Here is a 23,716-nt window from a genome sequence, read left to right on the forward strand (position 1 = left end):
TTATAAGTTGATGGATTTTGCCAATTAGCGTCCAAAATATGTTACAGACCCTAGCCACAAACGAAACAGTAATACTAGGTAAATATTAAAATAACATAATAATATTAATTTGTTATATATTGCGAAAGATTTTTTTGCATTCTTTACAAATTGACCCCTTTTTGATCCCTTGACTAGAATCTCACCTGATGGTAAGTGATGAAGCGTGCTAACTAGTTAGGAGTAGGATGAAAATCCATACTCCTTTCTACACGATATCGTACCGGAACGTTAAATCGCTTGGCGGTATCTCTTTGCCGGTAGGGTGGTAACTAGCCACGGCCGAAGCCTCCCACCAGCCAGACCTGGACCAATTTACCACTGCGCCACGGAGGCCGTCAAAAGCGTAAAAAAACGTTTTTTTTATTTAACTCCGTACAGAGTCAGAAATGTGTGATCGGGATCAAACCCTAACCTCTCGCGCGAAGGTTGAAGTTCGAACCCTAGAATATCATCCGCTTCTAGTTCTGCGGTAGGACTTAATAAAACAAAACTCATAAATGAACCGTTTCTTTTCATCGCTGTGTAGTGTGCATTATGGAAAATTTTCCATTTTAATTTTCCAACTTTTATTGCTGTTCTCGTTGTTTGATACAATTTTCATCTAATATAATTATGCACTGCACATTGTGTGTGTGTGTGTTGTGTTCGTTCTTTTAATTAATTAGTTCGTACTCGTAACTCATTATTGGTATTGTGTATTAATTAATTAAGCTCAACTATTTTCCCCCATAGTCTTCGCCGGGATGAGACATATCCGACTATGCGAAGCTTTATGTAAAACGGATATCACCCAGTACGTTGTTGGGCCGTTACCATATCTGGGCCTCTATTAGACGGAATTAGACGAAACGTGACTCGGATTTCAAGTTAGAGCTCAAGCTTCTAAACTGTTGAAACAACCATTGAGTGATTTTAGCGTAATGCCAAAATGAATGTGTGCACACTAGATCCGCACATATAAAATAATTCCATTAAATCCAATTTAGTCACCACGAAATAACAAAAACCGCCTTTCTAAGCCCCCATTCGCACGAGAGTTTTTTTAACGGACGTTAAAAAAGTGTTTACATATAACTGAACTGCATTAGAAGCATATATATGTTCACACGACAGCATTTTTAAAACTTTTTTCGTGCAGTGTTGCATTTTCAATTTTGGCGTTGAAATTTGACCTTAATTTGACTTCACGATTTTTTAACGTCTGTCCATTAAAAAATTATGATAATTAAGAAAATTCTCCGGTATGCAAGTTGCATGTATAAAAATGTTGGGCGGTAAAAGATATGGGTTGTAGAAGATTCAGAATGCATGTGAACGAAATGCGAAGTCTGAAAGTGGTGCCAGTGACAGAATAATTGAGGAATACCTAATAGGTTAGCTTTTGGTATGGACAAGTATTACGGAGGAATGAAAGTCATATTTATTATTTTTTGGCGGCCTCCGTGGCGCAGTGGTGTGCGCGGTGGATTTACAAGACGGAGGTGTGGGTTGGATCCCCGGCTGGGCCGACTGACAGCCAGACCTGAACCAATTAAGAAATTCATTGATTCAGGTCTGGCTGGTGGGAGGCTTCGGCCGTGGCTAGTTACCAACCTACCAACAAAGACGTACCGACAAGCGATTCAGCGTTCCCGTACGATGTCGCGTAGAAACCGAAAGGGGTGTGAATTTTCATCCTCCTCCTAAGAAATTAGCCTGCTTCCATCTTGGATTGCATCATCACTTAGCATCAGGTGAGATTGTAATCAAGGGCTAACTTGTAAAGAAAAAAAAATAAAAAAAAAAATATTACCACAAGAATATTGAATTTGCAAGTAGAAGGTCACAAGAGGAGAGGAAGGCCAACAAAAAAGATATGTTTGTAGTGTATGAATGACAACATGTGTGTAAAGAGAGTTGATGACGAGTTGACAAGTAATAGAGGCGAATAGATCAGATTTACATATGTTGCCGACCCCATTTATTTTGAATAAGGGAAAGGAAATGATGATGACAAGTATTTATTATTTATGATCAATCTTACTACACATAACACAGGTTATAAGCTTACTTTGTTTGGGGCTAAGTAGTGACGTGAGTATAGTGAAAGTATATTTATTTGTAGCTGGCAGAAATATTTGTATTAAAAACAAAGCCATTTTAAGTGATTACACGTGAAGAGCATTGCCTTTAAATCCCTGGTTCAATTGCAGCCATACGATACAGATTTATTCACTGTATATATTTCAATCCGGATATTTCGGAAAATCACAATAGGTGAATACACAAGTAATCTGTTATAAGAGGTTCAGTACTAACTAGCTGCACCACTCAAAGGCTTAGCGGTGCCCGCGTGCGTGGGTGTCTACACTCGTATGAATATGTGTACATTCACAACAATTTCAAAATGGCGCCGTTCCACCCTCTTAAGCTCCGCGCAAATAGTTAGTGCCACGTAAAAGCCTTGTCAATTAGGGTGTTTATTACAATAGCTTTTGTATCTATTGCAAAATATGGTAAGAATTTTCTTCCTCTTCTGTTAATGCCGTCATCAGCGGTTAGCAATCATTAAGGCTCATTTTACTTTATTCACTGCTGCCCAAAACAGTGATCTGGTACTTATGTTGAACCACGACCAGGCCTTCGTTTTCTATTTATTCGTGTCTTTCCCTGGATAATAAGCTGAAGCAGGTCATATTTGGAGTTTCGCATTATATGACCCAGACATTCGAACTTCATCCTAAGCTTGTTGCAGAACCTCTGTTGGCTTTCCCATTCTTTGCAGTACAGTACTATTACCTACACGATCCCTCCATGATATTTGCAGCATCCGCCTGTAAACCCACATCTCAAACGCCTCAAGCTTACTACACATCACTTGCGTTATAAACCATAAAGTAACACAGAGAAAACGTAACACGTTACTTTCATTCTCAGGAAGATTTATACATTGCGGTCACTGAGAATTCTCAGCTATATATTTTTTATATTCAAAATATATGTTACTACTGGTTGCGTTTAGATTTGGCTCAAATTTAAATTAAAGATAGATAATACAAAGGGTACACATAGGCTACTTTTATCCCGGAAAATCCCCATCATAAATCCCATGACGGGATTTGTAAGAAACATAATTTCACACGATCAGAATCACTGACATTCGTTAATTAAATATCCAATTCAAATATTTAATCACTCGGAAGCTTAACTAAACTCGCTAAACTATATCTCTTAACTAATTGGACGGACTAAGTCCCAATTAGCGCTGCAAACAATACACATGTAGAGCAGTAGATAATTCTAACGTGTTTCAGATAATTTGACGGATTAGTATTTAATAGCCGACGCCCCGCAGATTTTGATTTTACCACTAAAAAGTTGTACACTTCAAAATCAGATTGGTAACTCTTCTCCAAGGAACTTATCAGAAAATGGTGATCAGAGTGTCTAGAAAGTATCACAAATGAGAAAGCTATAGAGATTAAGGCCCATCTTATGCCAAAATTATTACATATTTTTTTTTCTGTTCAATATACAATACCACGTGATTAAGTGACGATACAGTCACAAATGGGAGCGGGTTACATGGGAGAGGTACGAGTTTATTCTACCCATATTACTGACGGTTTCTACGCGGCGTCGTACCGAAACACTAATCGCTTGGCGGTACGTCTTTTCCGGTAGGGTGACAACTAGCCACGGCCAATACTTGGCTCCAGAAATACCTCGGTTCATTTAGAAAATTTACTCAGAGGCACAATTATCCGCCCTATTTAATATGACGCGAGTATATGAAGAGTGGGAAGTGGGAGAGCCGTGATAGCCCAGTGGAAATGACCTCTGCCTTTGATTCCGGAGGGTGTGGGTTCGAATCCGGTCCGGGGCATGCCTCCTCCAACTTTTCAGTTGTGTGCATTTAAAAAAATTAAATATCACGTGTTTCGGTGAAGGAAAACATCGTGAGAAAACCTGCATACCAGATAATTTTCTTAATTATTTGCGAGTGTGAAGCCCGCCAAACCACCTTGGGCCAGCGTGGTGGACTATTGGCCTAAACCCTCTCATTCTGAGAGGAGACTCGAGCTCAGCAGTGAGCCGAGTATGGGTTGATAGATATTAAAGTGGATGGATAATTGTGCCTCTGAGTATACCTACACAGGTCACAGGTCGTGAAAACTAATAGTTATAGTATTTTGTTGAGTTAACTACGGTTTAGGTAGGTACACATATACACACATACTCGTAGCATTACTGAATAAAAAGCAGATATCAATAAAAAAATATTTTCAACACTAACTCTTTAACCAATTTAGAAAATCATTGTTTCAACAGTTTGTTCTTTTGGTCTAAGAGCCTATGACAGCGAGACCTTCGTCACTTAATAAAAGCTGGAAGTTTCTATCAAAGTTTCTTGTCGACTTGCCGCTACCTGAATCACTTTATATGAAAGGGCTGTCAAAATATAGATAAGAACGATACGTATTTAGTGTATTGGTCTAAGACCCAGCATTAAAAATATACACACTCATCTGTTATTTATTTTGGGGTTAGAAATAAGTAATAGATAATATTAGTGTCACATTGCGAATAGGTTGTCTAGTTACATTGCGGCCAGACCCATTTTTTTCAAACAAAATCTAAGAAGCCATGAACTAGATCAAAGGCAACCTAATACAGTTTAATTAAACATAAAAAAAGCTTTCATTTCACAAATTAGATTACTAAATAACTGATGATATATAAATAACACGAGTCAATATCAAGTGAGTATATCTGACAGCCCCACAGTTGCAGCGTGGAAGCAAGCAATCTTTGCTTTTTCAATTCTATTGGGTATATTGTTTTTTTTTTTATTCTTTTACAAGTTAGCTCTTGACTAAAATCTCACCTGATGGTAATTGATGCAATCGAAGATGTAATCGGGCTAACTTGTTAGGAGGAGAATGAATATCCACACGCCTTTCGGTTTCTACACGACATCGTACCGGAACGCTAAATCGCTTGCGGGCACGTCTTTGCCGGTAGGGTGATAACTAGCCACGGCCGAAGCCTCCCACCAGCCAGACTTGGACCAAAACCTCAATCGGCCCAGCCGGGTTTCGAACCGTCCGTCTTGTAAGTCCACTGCGCCACGGAGGTCAAAACTATCTTACGATTTTTTTTAATTAACCAATGGTGTAATGAGAATAAATAAATTAAAAAAAAAAAACATTTAATACTATCCGGCTGCAATTTAACTAACCTATGTGCAATGTGTCAATGTGAGTATTATCTCAAATAAAGAAAAGATGAAGGTATATATTTCTTATGCCGGATCTCGTACTATATCTATGTATGTGTTGGGCCTGTATTCAATTAACACACACCAGTATGTAAACAGGCAAACAAAAACGTTACATTAAGACTTTCCCGGCATTGTTCACTGTAGATCCTACATTGTACGTGTTACTACAATGTATTGTTAAAAGTTCAGTGTACGATTTGAACCACAACTGGAACATCTCGTCTTTTTATGATTTATTTATGCAGGACCTTATAATGTGATGGTGAAAAAAATACTCGCAGAGGTGTGAAGTGACTTCGTCGTCATGAGGGTCGATTTTTTTTGGATTACAAATGCATATAATAATAGCTTAAAAAGTTATAGATACCCAAGCCTCCGTGATGGCCTCCGTGGCGCAGTAGATTTACATGACGGTGGTCCTGGGTTCGATCCCCGGCTGGGCTGATTGAGGTTTTCTTAATTGGTCCAGGTCTGGCTGGTGGGAGGCTTTGGCCGTGGCTAGTTACCACCGTACCGACAAAGACGTACCGCCAAGCGATTTAGCGTTCCGGTACGATGTCGTGTAGAAACCGAAAGGGGTGTGGATTTTCATCCTTCTCCAAACAAGTTAGACCGCTTCCATCTTAGATTGCATTATCACTTACCATCAGGTGAGATTGTAGTCAAGGGCTAACTTGTAAAGAATAAAAAAGAACAAATGCGAACTTTCATTTTAGTTCATGTATTATTTCATCTATACCTATTTATATCATAAAGAGGTTCCTTAACTAATAAACCTATTTAGAAAACTCTTTCACTGTTGGGAAGCTACACTTTCCCCAGATACTAGAGGCTATATTTTATCCCCATATACTTACGGGAACGGGAACTACGCGGGTGAAGCCGAGCGGCGTCTGCTAGTTAGTAATAACCTTTTATTTAAGGTATGACGTTATCGTATGTTTTAGAAAGAATTCATCAGAATTAGTATGTTATTCTTGAAACAAAACTTATACAGCCATATTTATGAACATGGATTAAAATTTGAACCTCAATTTTATTCAAAGAACCTAATAACTATTGTTTAAAGTTCACTAAATATCAGATATACTTTGCTACGGCTTTATTAGATTATGGTGAACAACTACAACAAGCAATTCATGTATGGCCTTTAAAAACCTCAAAAAAACATGTATTTACGTAAAACATAATAATAACTATTCTCTATAGATAAAATGAGAATCGTTGTCGACGAAAGTGATGCAGGTCTAATTGGGTTAACGAACGTTATTAAATAGTGTAAAAAAACCACGATGAGCAATAGTGGCAGCGAAATTAAAATCCGACTAAAGGAGTTTTATTAACGCTGACGAGACAGATAGCTATAATCGTGACATGATAAAACTATGACGTCATAGTTGGCTATTAAGCTTCACTCTTCACCATATTTCAATGACCCAGTAACTACTGCAGACAATAATAATAATGCCTCTTTTCTCTCTTAAGAAAGATATTTTTTTATTTGCCATATCCGCCCGACTAGCCAAGTGGCACGTTGAATCTCTTTCTACGATCGCTAACGCTACAAAATAGCGAATAATTCAAAATAGTCGTGAAAGACTGTATTCGGTGGGAACGACAACAGACCAACATGGCGGGGATCGAACCACCACCCCTCGATGAGTCCGTCCGTTCTTACCGTTGAGCTTTTGAGGCTTAAATTAATTAATTAGGACTCTTAAAGTCCACCACGCCGCTGCAACATGGGTTGTTGGGCGCAGGTTAATAACTTATGATGCTGTAACGATAACTATTATAGCTTGGCAACTTCGTTCGTAACACTCCCGATGACTCGCGCGGGCCGGGGGACGTGTAGCGATGAAAAATCCACGACTTTTTATTTTTTTATTTTAAAAAAAATGAACTTGCCAGACTATACATGTTAATGATCATGACCGGTATTTATAGACATTGTGAAGTGCTCTACGAAGCACCATAAAAACTTATTCAATCTAAATTAAAAACACAAAATGCTTGCTTGCTTAAAAACGCAAACGCCTGGACTTGACAGTCTATAGACTGTCAAGTCCAGGCGTTTGTGTGGACAAAAAACTGTTTCTAAATTTGTCCACGTTGAAACAATGAAAAACAAAACTCGGGACGCTCGACATAAGTGATAACTTAAACCTGTTGGTGTATGCGTGAAAGAAAGGAAAGCCAGACCGAGTGGCGCCGTAACGCGTTACGTTACGAAGTTATCACTTCAAACAACGAGAAATCTGCGAGTCGGACTCGCTTGAACACTACGAGTAGATAACATCATAAAAATAAATAAAAACTTGTGCCAATAAAACCTTATGATATAAGACACTCAATTCATAATCGCTGTTCGTCTGGATCTTTATGAACCAGATGTTTTGTTGATTTAATTACAGTTTCTAGATTTTTAAACGATATTTATTACTTGAAACTCTGCCTTGTACTTACATGTATACAAAGACGAGACATACAATATCTATACTAATATTATAAAGCTGAAGAGTTTGTTTGTTTGTTTGTTTGTTTGATTGATTGAACGCGCTAATTTCAGGAACTACTGGTCCGATTCGAAAAATTCTTTCAGTGTTAGATCGACCCATTTATCGAGGAAAGCTATAGCCTTTATATTATCCCCGTATTCCTACGGGAACGGGAACCACGCGGGTGAAACCGCGCGGCGTCAGCTAGTATATAATAATAGAGATGTAGAATGTAAGAAAAATTATTATTGTCCGTATGTTAGCATAATGAGTTTCTAAGCAAAAATCATTTGTGGGCGCTACGCGAAATGTAGCCGATTAGCGAGGGCGTAGGTAACATGCGTAGGCCCGTAGCACTTGAAAAATACTCCTGCAATGCTTCACTTGCTTTGAACTGTTTAAGCATCGCGAGCTTTTTAAAAAAGTAAAGAAAAAGTCCGTAACAATTAGATGCACATAATATTTTTCGGTGACTATATTGTATGTACTACAATGTTTCAGTCGTCTCTAATACAATATTTTTTTTTCTGTCTTTATAGTCTGTTTACGTCGCTCGTGTGAAAAATTGCAAATTTTGTTTTGGTTTGTTTTTGAAAAATATCTCTTTTTACAAAAAAAAATATGACTAGATGGTGGAACACAAAATGATGAAAGCACATATTATAAAATAATTAAGTAAAATAAAATTAATTACGTAAGTAAGTTATTTAATTACGCAGTACAGTAAATTGATCTATAGTTCGCGTTATTGGATTTGTAAAAAATTGGATTTGTAAAATATTAAGTTCTTGTGAATAAGTAAAATCCTACTAATATTATAATCGCGAAAATTTGTATGGATTTAGGTTTGTTACTCTTTAACGCCGCTACTACTGAAGCGATTTGGCTAAAATTTGTAATGGAAATAGATTTTACTCTGTATTAACATAGGCTAATCGGAAAAATCCATGGCTCCCGCGGAATTTGTGAAAAACTGAATTCCACACGGACGAAGTCGCGGGCGTCTGCTAGTAAATTATATAAATCGTGAAATAATAAGCTTTAAATGAACTTCGATCTGTATGTGAAAATGGGACGATTTTACACTGACTAGGGAAAGCGGGGTCCGAACGCAGGACTGTCCCACCCAAAACGTTAGGTAAGACATGCGTTTATCAACGATCCTAACGCACCATCAAGATTGGGTATTCTTGCTCCTCTTAACAAATTAGTCCGCTTCCATCTTAGATTGCATCAACACTTACCATCAGGTGAGATTGTAGTCAAGCGCTCACTTTTACAAACAAAAAAAAAACAATTAGAGGATTGAAATTGAATAAGTTTTATTTGGATAAAAATGGAGTTATCATTAGATAAATTGGCAATAAAATAATGCATTGCCCTTTTTGAGGTATTTGTAAATAATGCATATACAAAAAGCTTTTAGTGAGAGTACATACTCGTATTATATACGAGTAAATAGAGAGCGCTTGCAAAATCTATCGGTTCGAATATTTGAACAAGTAAATGGGCAATTTCTATTATGAAGAGTTTCGTAATTGGCCGTAGTTTGTAATACGACGTCCGCGTGGCACACTACGTAGTGACCCTGCTTTCTGCGTCCACGGTCGAGGGTTCAATTCCCACTACTGGAAAATGTTTGTGTGATGAGCATGGGTATTTCCAGGGTATAGGTGCGTTTATACATTATAATAAGTATTGAAATGTAGTATATAAATATATACTATAAAATACGCTATCTTAATCATAACACAGACTATACGCTTACATTGGGGAGAGTAATGTGGGTATTGTTTAAGTATATTTAAGTACATATACATATATTTTATTTGTTTGAACTAAATATTATTATAAAACTAATCGAAGAAAACTTATACTCGTATATTTACAATACAATTAGTAATATTATGAGGCGGAAAGATTAGTATTTTTGCAAGTAACGAATCGAATCAAAAATGAAGAACCAAATTAAGCGACATAGCTCAACGAGTCGCGAAGCAATGGCAATGGACGAGGCACATAGTTCGAAGAGCCGATGGACGTTGGGGTACCAAGGTGCTGGAATGGCGACCCCGCACTAGAAAGACAGTGTTGATCGACCCCCCCACCAAGTGGACTAACGACATAGAGCGAGTCGCAGGGATTCGCTGGATACAGGCGGCTCAGGATCGTGAATGTTGTCCTGCTGTGGACGTCCAGCGGCTGATATGATGATGATGATGATGTAACGAATAAACTCATAACTACTAAGCCGATTTAATTTTTTTTTCAACAATAGAAAGCTATATTGTGAAGGATTATTAGAAGGATTATCGGTGGGTCGACGACATCATGAATTTCACTGGCAAAAACTGGCTACTGAAGGCAAAAGACCGATCAAAATGGCAGCACCTGGAGGAGGCCTTCACCGTAAAGGGTTCTCCTTTTAAATAAAAAGGAAGAAAATAATAAACATTTTAAAATTATAACTTACTGATTTATCAATAACCAAATTGAAATACTTATCACCTAATTAATTGTAAATAAGAAGAAATAATTTTTTATTGTAAATAAGAAGGCTTTTTTATTTTTATTTTATTTATTTATTGTGAAGAAGTAATATATAAGTTATATTTTATCCCCGTATTCCCACGGGAACGAGAACTACGCTGGTATAATCGCGAGGTTCGGCTATTCATTAATAGTTTTGTTTCAATGGGGAACGATTGATTTGTTTCGCTATTATTGTAGCACGTAGCATACGTAGAGGATTTCCTGTCGGATCTGGGTAATTAATACATCAATGGGGATAATGACCAAGTATGAATATAATTTTTATGTGAAGTTCGGGTAAATATGGTCAATATTAACTAAATAATACATAAAAAAACTAAGATTGTCTAATCTAAATGTTTATAAAATAAATAATATTGTAAAATTAATTCATAATCATTTTGAAAAATCTTTTTACGTAATTATAAGTAAAATCATGAATTTATAACTTTTTCACATTCAATGTGACATTTTTCATTACATGAAGTATAATACTTATACGCACAAATAACAAAGATATTTGTAATTTTGCTTGAACGTCCATACAAATCTAACGATCTCACAAAGCGAAACGTCATTCTTGAGTGGCATTTAGCATGGAGAGTTTTTAGCGATCCGTGGCAGCACCGCAAAATTGACCCTTTAAATTTTTGTAGTTCCGCAAGTAATGATTGTAGGTACCCTGTTACTTCTCCAAAATTGCTACTCTTTGAAAAACTGTCATCATCTCTATTGTTCTCGACTTATACTGAAGTTTCACGAAGTAACGTCATTTCGTGCTATTTCTATTCAGTTCATAAATTATGTTTGTCAGAAAGAATTATATTATAATTATCGGCCCCGACAGTCATTTTTATCTATAATAATAATAATAAGCCTTTATTTCCAATAATATAAAAGTAATTGCAAAACATTGTACATTATAAATTTAGTATTAGTTTTAAACATGTCAATTTCAATTTAAAATGTTAATAAATATTTTATGTCAGAAAAATTCTTCGTCATTGTTAATATTATGTCAGTGCTTTATGTCATTGGAACGCCCATTTTTGGGCATAGGCCTCCTCCATCCTTATCTATCGCCAACCTTGTCCAAGTGGTCCCCGCTGTGTCTACGATGTCGTCGCGCCAGCGACATTTTTATCTATACATATACTAATATAACCATGGATGCTTGCGGGATAAAAATTAGCATATTATATTATGAAAGTCCATAAGAAAGACTCGATAGAGTTCAACGGTAAGAGCCGTCGGACTCATCACCGAGGGGTGGTGATTCAATCCCCGCCCCGTTTGTCTATTGTCGTACAAACTTCTAATATAGTATTTCTCTAGTTGAATGGGAATGGAGAATCATATTTACAAGATATGGCAAATATTATCAAAAACAAAAAAAAACGCATTATTCTTTGCAGAAATTATTTATATAAATAGTTTGTATTTTGGTATCGTATTAATAACAATAAGCACTTGAGCAAAACATATATATTTTTAAATCACAGAAAGAAACTATAATGTGTTGATGATTCTATATACGTAACGAAGCTAACAATTAAATAAGTAATAATAATAATATACTATTAGTTTGATACTTTTAAAGTTGTAAAACAAAAATAAAAGGAGAACCGTGATAGCTTAGTGGATATGACCTCTGTCTCCGATTCCGGTGGGTTTGGGTTGTGTGCATTTTAAGAAATTTAATATCACGTGTTTCAAACGGTGAAGGAAAACAACGTGAGGAAACCTGAATACCAGAGAATTTTCTTAATTCTCTGCGTGTGTGAAGTCTGCCAACCCACATTGGGCCAGTGTGGTAGACTAAGGCCTAACCCCTCTCATTCTGAGAGGAGACTCGAGCTCGGCAGTGAGCCTAATATGGGTTGATAACGAGCGAACGAAAATAAATGTTTTATTTTTACTAGTTATTATCTGTTTCAGATTCTTCCTATATCTCGAAACGGATATAAACTAGTGCAAACAGTTCACACGTAAGTAAGTGATCGCTGTGTCCAAGGGCGTCTCTAACGGACGTGTTCAGCTCCAGAGCCTTTTGAAAAGCCCTTTGTAAAAGTTCACAGACGTAAATGTTCCAGCGTCTACCCTTTTATCGTTTGAAAAATTTAAATTTATTTCTTACTGGTAAACAAAGCTATGTGACGGAGTATACAATTTTAGGGTTCAGTGCGACAAAAGGAAAATAACCTATAAAGCACTTCGCTGTTTACCACGACGTTTATCTTAGAATAGCGTGGTTTTAAGTTAAAGTTTAAACCAAATATTTAGGTTTAAGCCTGTCGTAGATCAAATGGCCGCTGGGGCAGACGTGTTTTGACCCTAATTCCATATGTGCGAAATTAATATTTTTTACATTAAATTTGAAATGAGATATGAAAAAATTAAAGTAAGTTACGTTAAATGTAACTAAATACAATTAAAGCCACCAACACACTAATTTCGAAATATAAATTTCATATATTTATCAGAGTTAGGAATCGTATTCAGGACCTAAAACTGTCGCTGTTTACCACGAAGGCGAAGTAAGAACATCGTGAGGACATATTAGCATACCTAGTGAAGTCTGCCAATCCGCATTGGGCTCGCGTGGTGGACTATAAGCCTAACCCATCTCATTCTGAGAGGAGACTCGTGTTTAACAGTGAACCGAATATGGGTTGTTAACGACGGGGAGATAATTATCTACTGAATCAATTTTGAAAATAGAAAGCCACGTTATTTGTGAGTATCGCATGCTAAATTATATTCTACGTGAAGGCAATTATGCGGGCAAAATTGCAGGGCTCGTGCTAGTTAGCAAATTAACTAAAATCACCGATGGCTTTGAATTGCTACTAGCAATTCATCTTTAGTAAGGTATAATGAGTTCAATTAATGGCTGAGTGATCGCTTCCAAGTGAACAACAATTAGTGCGGCTCTGGAATGGCTATTGTTGTCCCTAACAAAGGTACATTCGAAATTAATTGCAAACTATAATAATAAGCAGTGTTGTACTACTTTAATCACCTAAACGGTAAAACCGCGAGTATACCTTCAATACATATAAATAAAATTCTGTCTATGATTATAAAATAATTGTTTTCTCAAGTATTTATATTTACTTATTAAACGCAAGCTTATAGGAAAGTCTTTTTTTTATTTATTACTAGCGGACGCCCGCGACTTCGTCCGCGTGAAGGTAGATGTAAACTTTTAACTACCCCTACCCTACCCCTACCCTGCTCTACCTTACTCCTTCCCTACCCTACCCTACCCTTCCCCTACCCTACCCATTAAGGCTGCACACGCGACGGAAGCTTAAAAAATTGAGTAACTTCTCCCGTTTTCCCAACATTTCCCTTCACTGCTCTGCTCCTATTCATCGTAGCGTGATGAAAAGTATAGTATAACCTGCCCAGGAGTATGAAAAATAATTGTACCAAGTTTCGTTAAAATCCGTCGAGTAGTTTTAGTTTCTATAAAGAACATACAGACAGACAGACAGACAGATAGACAGACAGATAGACAGACAGACAGACAGACAGACAAAAATTTTACTGATTGCATTTTTGGCATCAGTATCGACCACTAATCACCCCCTGATAGTTATTTTGGAAATATGTTTCATGTACAGAATTGACCTCTCTACAGATTTATTATAAGTATAGATTCTAGATCTCACCTGATGGTAAGTGATGACACAATCTAAGATGGAAACGGGATAACTTGTTTACGGGGGAGGATGAAAACCCACACTCCTTTCGGTTTCTACACGGCATCGTACCGAAACGCTAAATCGCTTGGCGGTACGTCTTTGCGGGTAGGGTGATAACTAGCCACGTCCGACGCCTCCCACCAGCTAGACCTGAACCAATTAAGAAAACCTCAATCGGCCCAGCCGGGGATTGAACCCAGGACCTCCATCTTGTAAATCCACCGCGCATACCACTGCGAGGTCGTCAAGTCTTATTAAAGTGTTAAGGATTATATAAATGATAAAACGGCTTGTTTTTGAACTGCACTATACGACTGTGTATTTAGTTCTAGATGAGTAAGTTGGTAAAATAGTGGTTAACAAAAAAAAATTAAACCTTGGCTGAGTTTGTTGTTGGCTCTTCTCGGACCGAGGCTCCTTTAGAATCCTCGTAACTTTAATTTTAAGTTTTCGACTTTAATTACCACCATTAAATCATGACATAACTTGACTTTTCAAAAGCGCTTGTAAAGTAAGCCTAAATGAAATAAATGAAATTTGAAATTGACAGAACTTATATACACACGATACTAAAACTTTGAAAAAATCTATCTCATCCCTGCCTCTGCCTTGCCTTACCTTTGAGAAACTATTCCGAGAGCGTATGTTCGAATCCGGTCCGGGGAATGCAACTCCAACTTTTCAGTTATGTGCCCCTTAAGAAATTGAATATCACGTGTCTCAAACGGTAAAGGAAAATCATCGTGAGGAATCCTGAGAATTTTATTATTTGTCCACGTGTGTGAAGTTTGCTAATTCGGATTGTGCCAGCGTGGTGGACTATTAAGCCTCTCATTCAGTGGCGTGCACATCATAGATGCAAAAATGCACTGCCTACCCGAAGGATTCATTAGGAACCCGATTTGGGAAATAAATTTTCCATTTTGTACAGTGCCTACCCTAGTTAGAAACATTGTGCACGCCACTGCTCTCATTCTGAGAGGAACACGTTTAATAGTAAGCCAAATATGAGTTGTTGTTAATAATGATGATGAAAACAGACAAATTCATTTATAGCTTTATCTAAACGCATTTGCATAAAATTTAACGAACATCTAACTAAAAAAAACCTAAACTTCATTTCCCCGCCGCTCTGTCTGTTTATACTAGTGAAGGGAAGTTGGGAGCCGGAAACCATCTTCCAACTGATCAACTGACAAGGGGAACAAAAGATATTCTCATACTAGAAAGGTAGAGTGTTTTAACACGGGTAAAAGAATCAATTCCTACTCAAACTATAACCGCCCTAGCTACGCTCCTGCGTCTAAATACCTCGGGAATTTATTCTTTCCGCCCTCGGTTTACAATCTACTATTCTATACGCTAACGAAGATCGGCATCAATAGAAGCCGGCGTTCGAGGTTGAGATCATATTTGCTAGTTGTAGGAATCAAATCGATAAAGTGAGATATGATGAATAGAACAATATGTTGGTGCTTACCTGCACATGTGTTGCAGGCTCTGCACTCTCTTGAACCTCGACACAGGGTACAGGAGTTGCACCCTGACAGGCCCAAGCACTGGCCTTAGGTTCAAAAAGAAGAGGTATCGTCCACTACGCGAAGTCTCCACTGCGTTCTCGATGAACTCCACTATGGTTTGCGCTTTGAACATCGTGCATCCACCGAAGCAGAAGTTACCTGAAAATACTTACAGTTAATAATTCTTTTCAAAGAATGTTATTAAATTAAAAGCTAAAGCTCGATGTTTCAAAGTCAAAGTCAAAATTAATTTATTACAAAGGTTTAGTTTACAAGTTTCTTGTTGACACGTGATAGCGTGGTGGACTATTGGCCTAATGCCTCCCATTCTGAGAGGAGACTGGTGGTCATCAATGAGCCGAAAATAGGTTGTCAATGATGAATGATGATGATGAAAAAGAAGTATTTTAGATTGCCTTTATGTTTATAATATCTACGTTAGAAAATAAGGCAAAAATTTAATCCTAATAATATCATGGAAATACAGCTTTTTTTCCATACCTACACCAGATGAGGAACACCAATTTTATTTGAATTTAAACGGCATTGTATTTAGAAATGCATCGTGACGAAATGAACGCACGAAAAGCATGAAAGCGCACGGCAAAATGATCAAAGTACCGGTAAATTGACCTATTTTCATTTATGGCGCTTATTCTGTTGTAAATAATTCTAATAATAACCATTTGAATAAATTACATTCAAATAATTCGGGCATGCAATCCTAGGAGAGACAAAACATGTAGGCAAAATTATGCTCTACACCCCGTGTGAACCCGGGTTTGGTCGCTAGTACTAATTCATTTAATATCAATATATCAAATGTATTTCTATGAACCTTTAGAAACAATAACAAGAAGTAGAATTATATTAATCATATGTAAATAAAAATAAGTCGGGTTTTCCTTCCTGACTCTATAACTCCAGAACGTACAAACCGATTTCCACGGTTTTGCATTCGTTGGAAAGGACTCGGGCTCCGTGAGGTTTATAGCAAAAAAAATCAGGAAAAGGTAGAGGTAGGGTAGGGTAGGGGTAGGGTAGGGTAGGGGGTAGGGGTAGTTGAAAGCTTACATCGAGTTTCACGCGGACGAAGTCGCGGGCGTCCGCTAGTCATATGTAAATTAATGAATTAATGCTGGCGGCTCGAGACCGTTTTGCTTGGAGGTCCATGCAAGATGCCTAAGTCCAGCAGTAGACGACTATCGGCTGATAAGGGTAAGTTAAATTATTGAATATCTTAAAGAATAAATTATTAGAAAATAGAAACGTTTTTGAGCGATCCGTGGGACCGCCGCAAATATGACCCTTTAAATCCCTATAGCTTCGAAAGTAATAATCGCAAATACCCTGTTACTTCTACAAAATTGTTTTACTATTAGTATACTCTTAAGTTTAAGTTTTAAGGCTCTTCTCAGCAGGATCTACCATCCGATCCGGTGGAAAATCTCAAAAAATAGTTAAATTTGACGTTTTAAAAGCACTTGTAAACTAAGCTTACTTGATATAAACAAATTTTGAATTCGAATTCAATTGAATTCTTTGTTATTTATTACAAAATTTTACTACTAAAGTTTAAATAGGTAAAAGCTGCATCCTGAAAATCAATTTAAATATTCTATACTCAATTCAACAATACCACAAAGAGCTATGTCGTTATAAAAGGAAACAAGTTTCTATGCCAATAACCAGGTAACAAGAGGTTTTTATTATATCTTGTCGCAAGCTTAACATTCCAGCTTGTATTCGTTCTGTCCGATACTGTTAAGCCTCTTGTTAGAATTGAGAATACCAACTTACATAATATTGTTTTATATTTCTCTCTTTATTAGGTTTACCAACAGATACGAGTATATATACTTTTCATGTTTGTCAGTAAAAACATAGGGTCAGTTTAGGGTTAGCTTACTAATATTTATAGCTTCAGTATCGATTATATAATGCCGCCCATTTAAAAATATCTTCAATGTTCAGAATGTACAAAAGTCATATTATAAGTATACATTCTAGATGGCTCTGTGTTCCTTTATGCCACGCTAACGTTTGTCGTTACAAATGGTCTAAGTAAAATCTCCAATTGGGATTGCGAAGAAATGTAAAGAAATCGACTAGTTTTATTATAAGTATAGATATTTTTATCTTATCCCAAATAAATAACTGATGAGGGTGTATAATTCTTATCCTGGTTCTCGTAATATTAGATGTGTTACGTAGTAGTCAGGTGATACAATACCTAAGTTATACTGTTAACAATAGGAATCAATACTAAAAAACAAGTCTATTCGAACTTTGGCGACGTAGCACTGTAGAGGGTGAAGTATATTGAGTTTAATACAAAGCCATGATTAACGACTAAGAGTAACGACTTTGTCAATCCCACAGATCATAATAAACGCTAAGGCTTACAGATTCTACATTTGAAAGAAAAAAATACTACAACAAAACATATATTCACAGTAGGTACAATTACTCATTAATTAATTTCATCATCTGCTCACAAACAGCATGAAAATATTGGTTACGCTATTACTCGTAGCATTATACATGATCGAAACAAAATCTTGCATTGACGGTTAATTAAAAGCGGTTCGTTCAATTCATTATGTCAATCAAAATGTATAAATGTAGCAAGCATTTGCTGTTTTGTCGGCGTTGAATTTGTTCAAAATAATTCTTACATCAGTGTTTTCCACGACGTAATTTGCGCTGTGAACCTTCAAGAGTAAAGTGAATAGGCATCTTCTAGCGAGCTCTAACCAAGACATTTGCCATCAGGCATAATTGTAGTCAACACAAGTCAAATCAGGCGCAAACCTATCCGGTATTAAAAATATTTACAAAATGAAATATAAATAGTAATCATTTTCTATTTACGCACATTCGCGTATATTCAGTTGTCACAATATGTCTCTATTAGCAATTAGAAGACCATACAAATTGGTATAATAAAAGAGTCTCTAATGAATACTCTTTTGAGTGACCATGATTGCAACTACATAACTGATAATAATTGGCGGGCGGGAAGAAGCGAAGTTGACTGTCGGCATTGAATTATCGAGGGCGGGAGGGTATTTAGAATTTTTTGCGTAGGTAGAACTAGGAATGATTAAAGTACTTGTCGCAGATGTTTCATTGATAGTTTTCAAAGAAATCACAGCAATGGAAATTTGTCACTACATATAAAACGGTAATAAAATATCGAACAAAACTGTGTACATATTTTACACACACACATATGTTTAAATTAAATAAACTATAATGAAAAAAATCTTTACTTTATATAATCCTTGATGCAATTAAAAATGCGCAAGTCCGCAAGTTATTGACGGCCTCTGTGTCGCAGTGGTATGCGTGGTGGATTTACAAAACGGAGGTCCTGGGTTCGGTTCCCGGATGGGCAGATTGAGATTTTCTTAATTGGTTCAAGTCTGGCTGGTGGGAGGAGGCTTCGGCCGTGGCTAGTTACCACCCTGCCGTCTAAAACGTACCGCCAAGCAATTTAGCGTTCCGGTACGATGTCGTGTAGAAACCGAAAAGGGGTGTGGATTTTCATCCTTCTCCTAACAAGTAAGCCCGCTTCCATCTTAGACTGCATCATCACTTACCATCAGGTGAGATTGTAGTCAAGGGCTAACTTGTAAAGAATAAAAAAATACCACCACCTGTTTGTGTTACTTTTCATTAAACTAAACCACTGAACCGACTTGGATGAATTTTGTATATAGATAAATACATCATACATCCTGTATTGCAATTTATCTGAAGGATCTTATATGAAGGATAAAGTTAATAAAGTTACAGGCGTCTGTCTGCTAGTAACTTTATTTCATTTTGAAATTTTAATGAAATATTTATACCAATATCAAATAAAATATAAATCAGCATGTCACAAAATTTCATTAAAATATCTAGTGAACCGTGGTTCTGGATCGGAAAATAGTATTTACCTTTCGAACGCAATATTAGTATGTCCTTTCAACACCCTGATATGTATTTGTTCCCAAAAATAGACGGCCATTTGCCCGAAGTCTACATTAATGTCAGCCATCCCTGGATTGTCCCGTTTTGTTTATCTTTAGTTGTGTAGTTGTGTTATATTATAATAATATACTCCTGACTGATATTTTATTCCGCGCGTTGAAATTAACCATAACCATGTACGCAGGAGATATTATAGTGCAAAAGTTTGTGCGCTCATAGACTGATGAGACGGCAAACCGACACGATCGGTGAAAGATCAGGCGCAGGATCGACGGTTTTACTTTACCAACACCGCCAATTTCCCAACTCCAGGCTGCTCTAAAGATTTTTCTTGTAAGAAAAAGGTGTAAGTTGGGAGTAAGGTAGGAGTAGGTAGAAGTGCACATAAATCAAAGCGAAGCCTGTCCGAGTCTGCTAGTTTATATAAAATATAATTGACTTATCGAATCGATTATCCTGTGATTTCTATCGTGTACCCCGAATTCCCGAAATCAGAAGGAAAGTGCGGGATCGAATTTCCCAATTACAGTTGTAATATTCTATTTGAAATTGATACGAGTACCAGGGATATCTTTACATTCTGAAACGGTCCTATAAAAGTTGGTAACTTGGCAACCTTAAAATAAACAGAGGTGAAATAACAAATTTTCGTTTCAAAGGTAACATATTGATGTTTGCTATTTCGGAAGTACCAATTCATATAATGTTTTCAGTAAAATCCTATACTCGCGTGTGTTTGAACAGTGTGCCTGAGGCTATAAAGTATTACCCGAAATTCACGCGGCAATACAAAAACGATATAGCACAAACAACACAATTTTAGTTTTATATATCGGCTCCACGATTGACAACCATATCCCATGGGAACAAAGTTGAGATGCGATTGCCTATACGCCAGTTCACTTTTGCTTTGAAAAAGCTCACGTCAAACGTAAAAACGTGGGCAGACAGAACGTCAACATTCCACAACTCACCAAATCTCGATATACAAGTAAAAGAAAGAATAAATAATATTTTTTCTTTTCTACGTCAAAATCTACATAATTGCGAGTTGAACCCTTAATAGTTCCACGATCAAGGGGTCGGAGTCATCACCGAGAGGTCGTGATTTGATCCCGGCAGCTAGACTATTATCGCACCAACTTATAACCGTAATTTCCGACTAATTAGATGTTATGTAAATATTCTTTAAAAAAAAAAAGAAATCTGATAAAGAAGCTCGTAACGTAACGGCCGTACTACGTAATCGGACCACCCTAAGTAAAGGTATGGTTGATTTGTTTTACTCATAAAATTGTAATGTTGTCTATTCCATTGTCGGCTTAACATTTTATGGTAAGTTTGTTTTTCTTATCGACTAGAAATTGCTTTTTGGTTTTTGGATAAATAAATAATGTAACCAAGACATTACAAGCGTCGCTGATTAATTGTGAAAATATGATGACAAAATTCCCCGAGAAACTGTTGCAAGTAAACTACTAAAACTCAACGAAGGTAACCCACCAGTAATCGCATTTGCAAAATTAAATCCGATTACATATTATATTAAACATTATAATTATAAAAGAAATTCCTTAAAAAGACACATTAAAATCGGCAGCAAACACAATGTAAATTGAAATAACTGTGAGTAGTTATATTTAAAGCGCTTTATCTATTCTGTGATCATATTCTTTCCGAAAATTAGCCATGACAAACAGAAAAATAGACAAAAATTTTAAAAATAATGTTTGTGTTTTGGTATAGTGTAACTAGCACTTGAGAAAGCAGATCTTTGAAATTACAGATAGCCAATTTTATTCATACAAGTACGTACTCATATACTAATTGATGATGTATTGAGGACGATGATTATGTATTGATTGATGAGGATTTATATGTTTCAAATTCTGTATTACATTTTATTAATAACAAGTAATCGCAATACTGGTCACCGAGTTATATTTGGGCCAAATTAAAAACACGAAATTAAAAATTCGTCATTCGTATTCGTCAAAGGATATATCCCCGAGCACGTAAATAAATATGTAGTCTCGTACTAAAAAATAAAACGCAGCCATGCCAATGATTTTATTGAAGAGCGTGCATATTTCGTTTGGATTTTGAACCTCAGCAGACATACGGCTGCTATATTTGACAAAAAATTCCGCTGTTTGATATTTTGCTTTTCAGTACACTTTGGTAGTCCAACTAGAGAAATATAAAACTAGACTACTATTTTATATTTTCCAAGCGCTTCTCAATTGATAGAATATTTATTATTCACGTAAGTAAAGAAACTGTATTTATCCTGAATTTAGGGTTTAGAAGGCTTGATACAACTTTTGTGAACTATACCAAACTCGGCTTTTGGGCTCGTTGAATTATTTTAATAAATTTTATTTAAATTAAAGTCATAAGAAAGTGTATTTTAAAATATTTTATTTAAACGGTTTGGGAGCTCTGCAATGGAAAACTCTAGAATCCTGAACTTATTTACTTATTAGAAGGGATATTATAAATCATGCACCCTATACTCCGGATCTGGCTTCGATGTCTCGTCGTATGCGACATGAGTATCCCCTAACAGTTTTAACAACAATATGAATGTCTCCATATTGTTGTTAAAACTCGACTATTACACATCCAGCTCCAAGATTATTTTTCTTTTCAGGCGTTCAAGATAGTCTGGTATAGTGAACTGAGCTGCCAGTGGATTAGGATTGTGTTACAATCGCTGTTTATAAGTCCTGCTACACAGTTGGACTACCTTTTTCACTGTTTTGATTTTCACACAGACACTCATAGATCTCCCTATTTTTAATGAACCATGGTGCCTTGCACATTTGCTTGAGTATGTAGTCCCCAGCTCTTTGAATTATTGAGATGCTGGAGTTACAAACGGAGCCATATTAATGAGTTGTAAAGTCAAAATCCAATCTTTTGACTTACAACGGAACGCAAAGTAGACAACTCTCACTGCTGCTGCAGTTGTCTATTTTTTTATCAATCTATGACGTAAACACTTAGTGGGTTTTATATCATTTTTCATTTTTATTTCATTCGTAAAAGCTCAATGGCTTATTTCAGTGTATAATAATATGGATATCAATGCACAAAGCAGAATAAAATGTAATACGCGAGGAGAATTTGGTATGCCGTTTTAGAATAGGTTATTACTAGGCCTGCGTACTGTGAAATGTAATAATGTTGCACAGTAAATGCAGTCACAATTTTTAATACGACTTCACAGCGAATATATTTCCCGCTTAACTTTGAGCTGCAATACATGGATTTATGAATTTACTGTGGATATGTAAAATGAAATGCGTAGGAGAAAATTCAAGTGATATTTTTCGTACTGATTATTATAAACAGGTTTAAGCGAATGATATTTTAATAATAATAGCTTTGAAGCTATTTCTTTTTTTATGAACATCTATTGAATCATTTAGCAACAAAATACATTTCTAGTGAAATAATAACTGAACAACAGATCAATAACCATCATCACAGAACACAATAGCAATAATAAAAATAAAACACAAGATTAATTAACCTATTTCTTTTTTTAGATCATTTGAAACCGACAGACACTGACACGGATAAAAATATGTATGATAGTGTTTTAATATAAATTTTCAGTGGCTCCGGAAAACTCACGATCTCGTGGTCTCGGTTATTATTACTATTTAAAGCTAATACACCTGGTTTAAGGTTATTTTTTTTATTTTATTTTTTTATTCTTTACAAGTTAGCCCTTGACTACAATCACACCTGATGGTAAGTGATGATGTAGTCTAAGATGGAAGCGGGCTAACTTGTTAGGAGGAGGATGAAAATCCACACCCCTTTCGGTTTCTACACGACATCGTACCGGAACGCTAAATCACTTAGCGGTACGTCTTTGTCGGTAGGGTGGTAACTAGCCACGGCCGAAGCCTCCCGCCAGCCAGACCTGGACCAATTAAGAAAACCTCAATCGGCCCAGCCGGGGATCGAACCCAGGACCTCCGTCTTGTAAATCCACTGCGCATACCACTGCGCCACGAAGGCCGTCAAGGCCGGAGGTTAATTATATTATAAATATATTTTTTAAATTTTGACGCCCACGACTGCGTCCGCGTGAGATCGATGTAAACTTTCAACTCCTATTTCCCCCCTTTCTGTTTATTTTTCGCATGTTATAAA

The 23,716-nt window shown here is 36.5% G+C and overlaps 1 protein-coding gene across 3 annotated transcripts in view; it reads right to left on the minus strand.

Annotated features, from left to right (window-relative positions):
- The window catches only part of LOC112053529 (uncharacterized), a 61,395-nt gene that overhangs the window by 18,188 nt on the left and 19,491 nt on the right, over positions 1-23,716 (minus strand). For all 3 annotated transcript variants that reach the window (XM_052890622.1, XM_052890620.1, XM_052890621.1), the window contains one exon: positions 15,526-15,724. In XM_052890622.1, coding sequence (XP_052746582.1) covers positions 15,526-15,724 — 199 coding nt within the window. The remainder of the gene's footprint in view (positions 1-15,525; positions 15,725-23,716) is intronic.

This window comes from Bicyclus anynana, chromosome Z (assembly GCF_947172395.1).
Source record: "Bicyclus anynana chromosome Z, ilBicAnyn1.1, whole genome shotgun sequence".
Classification (NCBI taxonomy): Eukaryota; Metazoa; Arthropoda; class Insecta; order Lepidoptera; family Nymphalidae; genus Bicyclus; species Bicyclus anynana.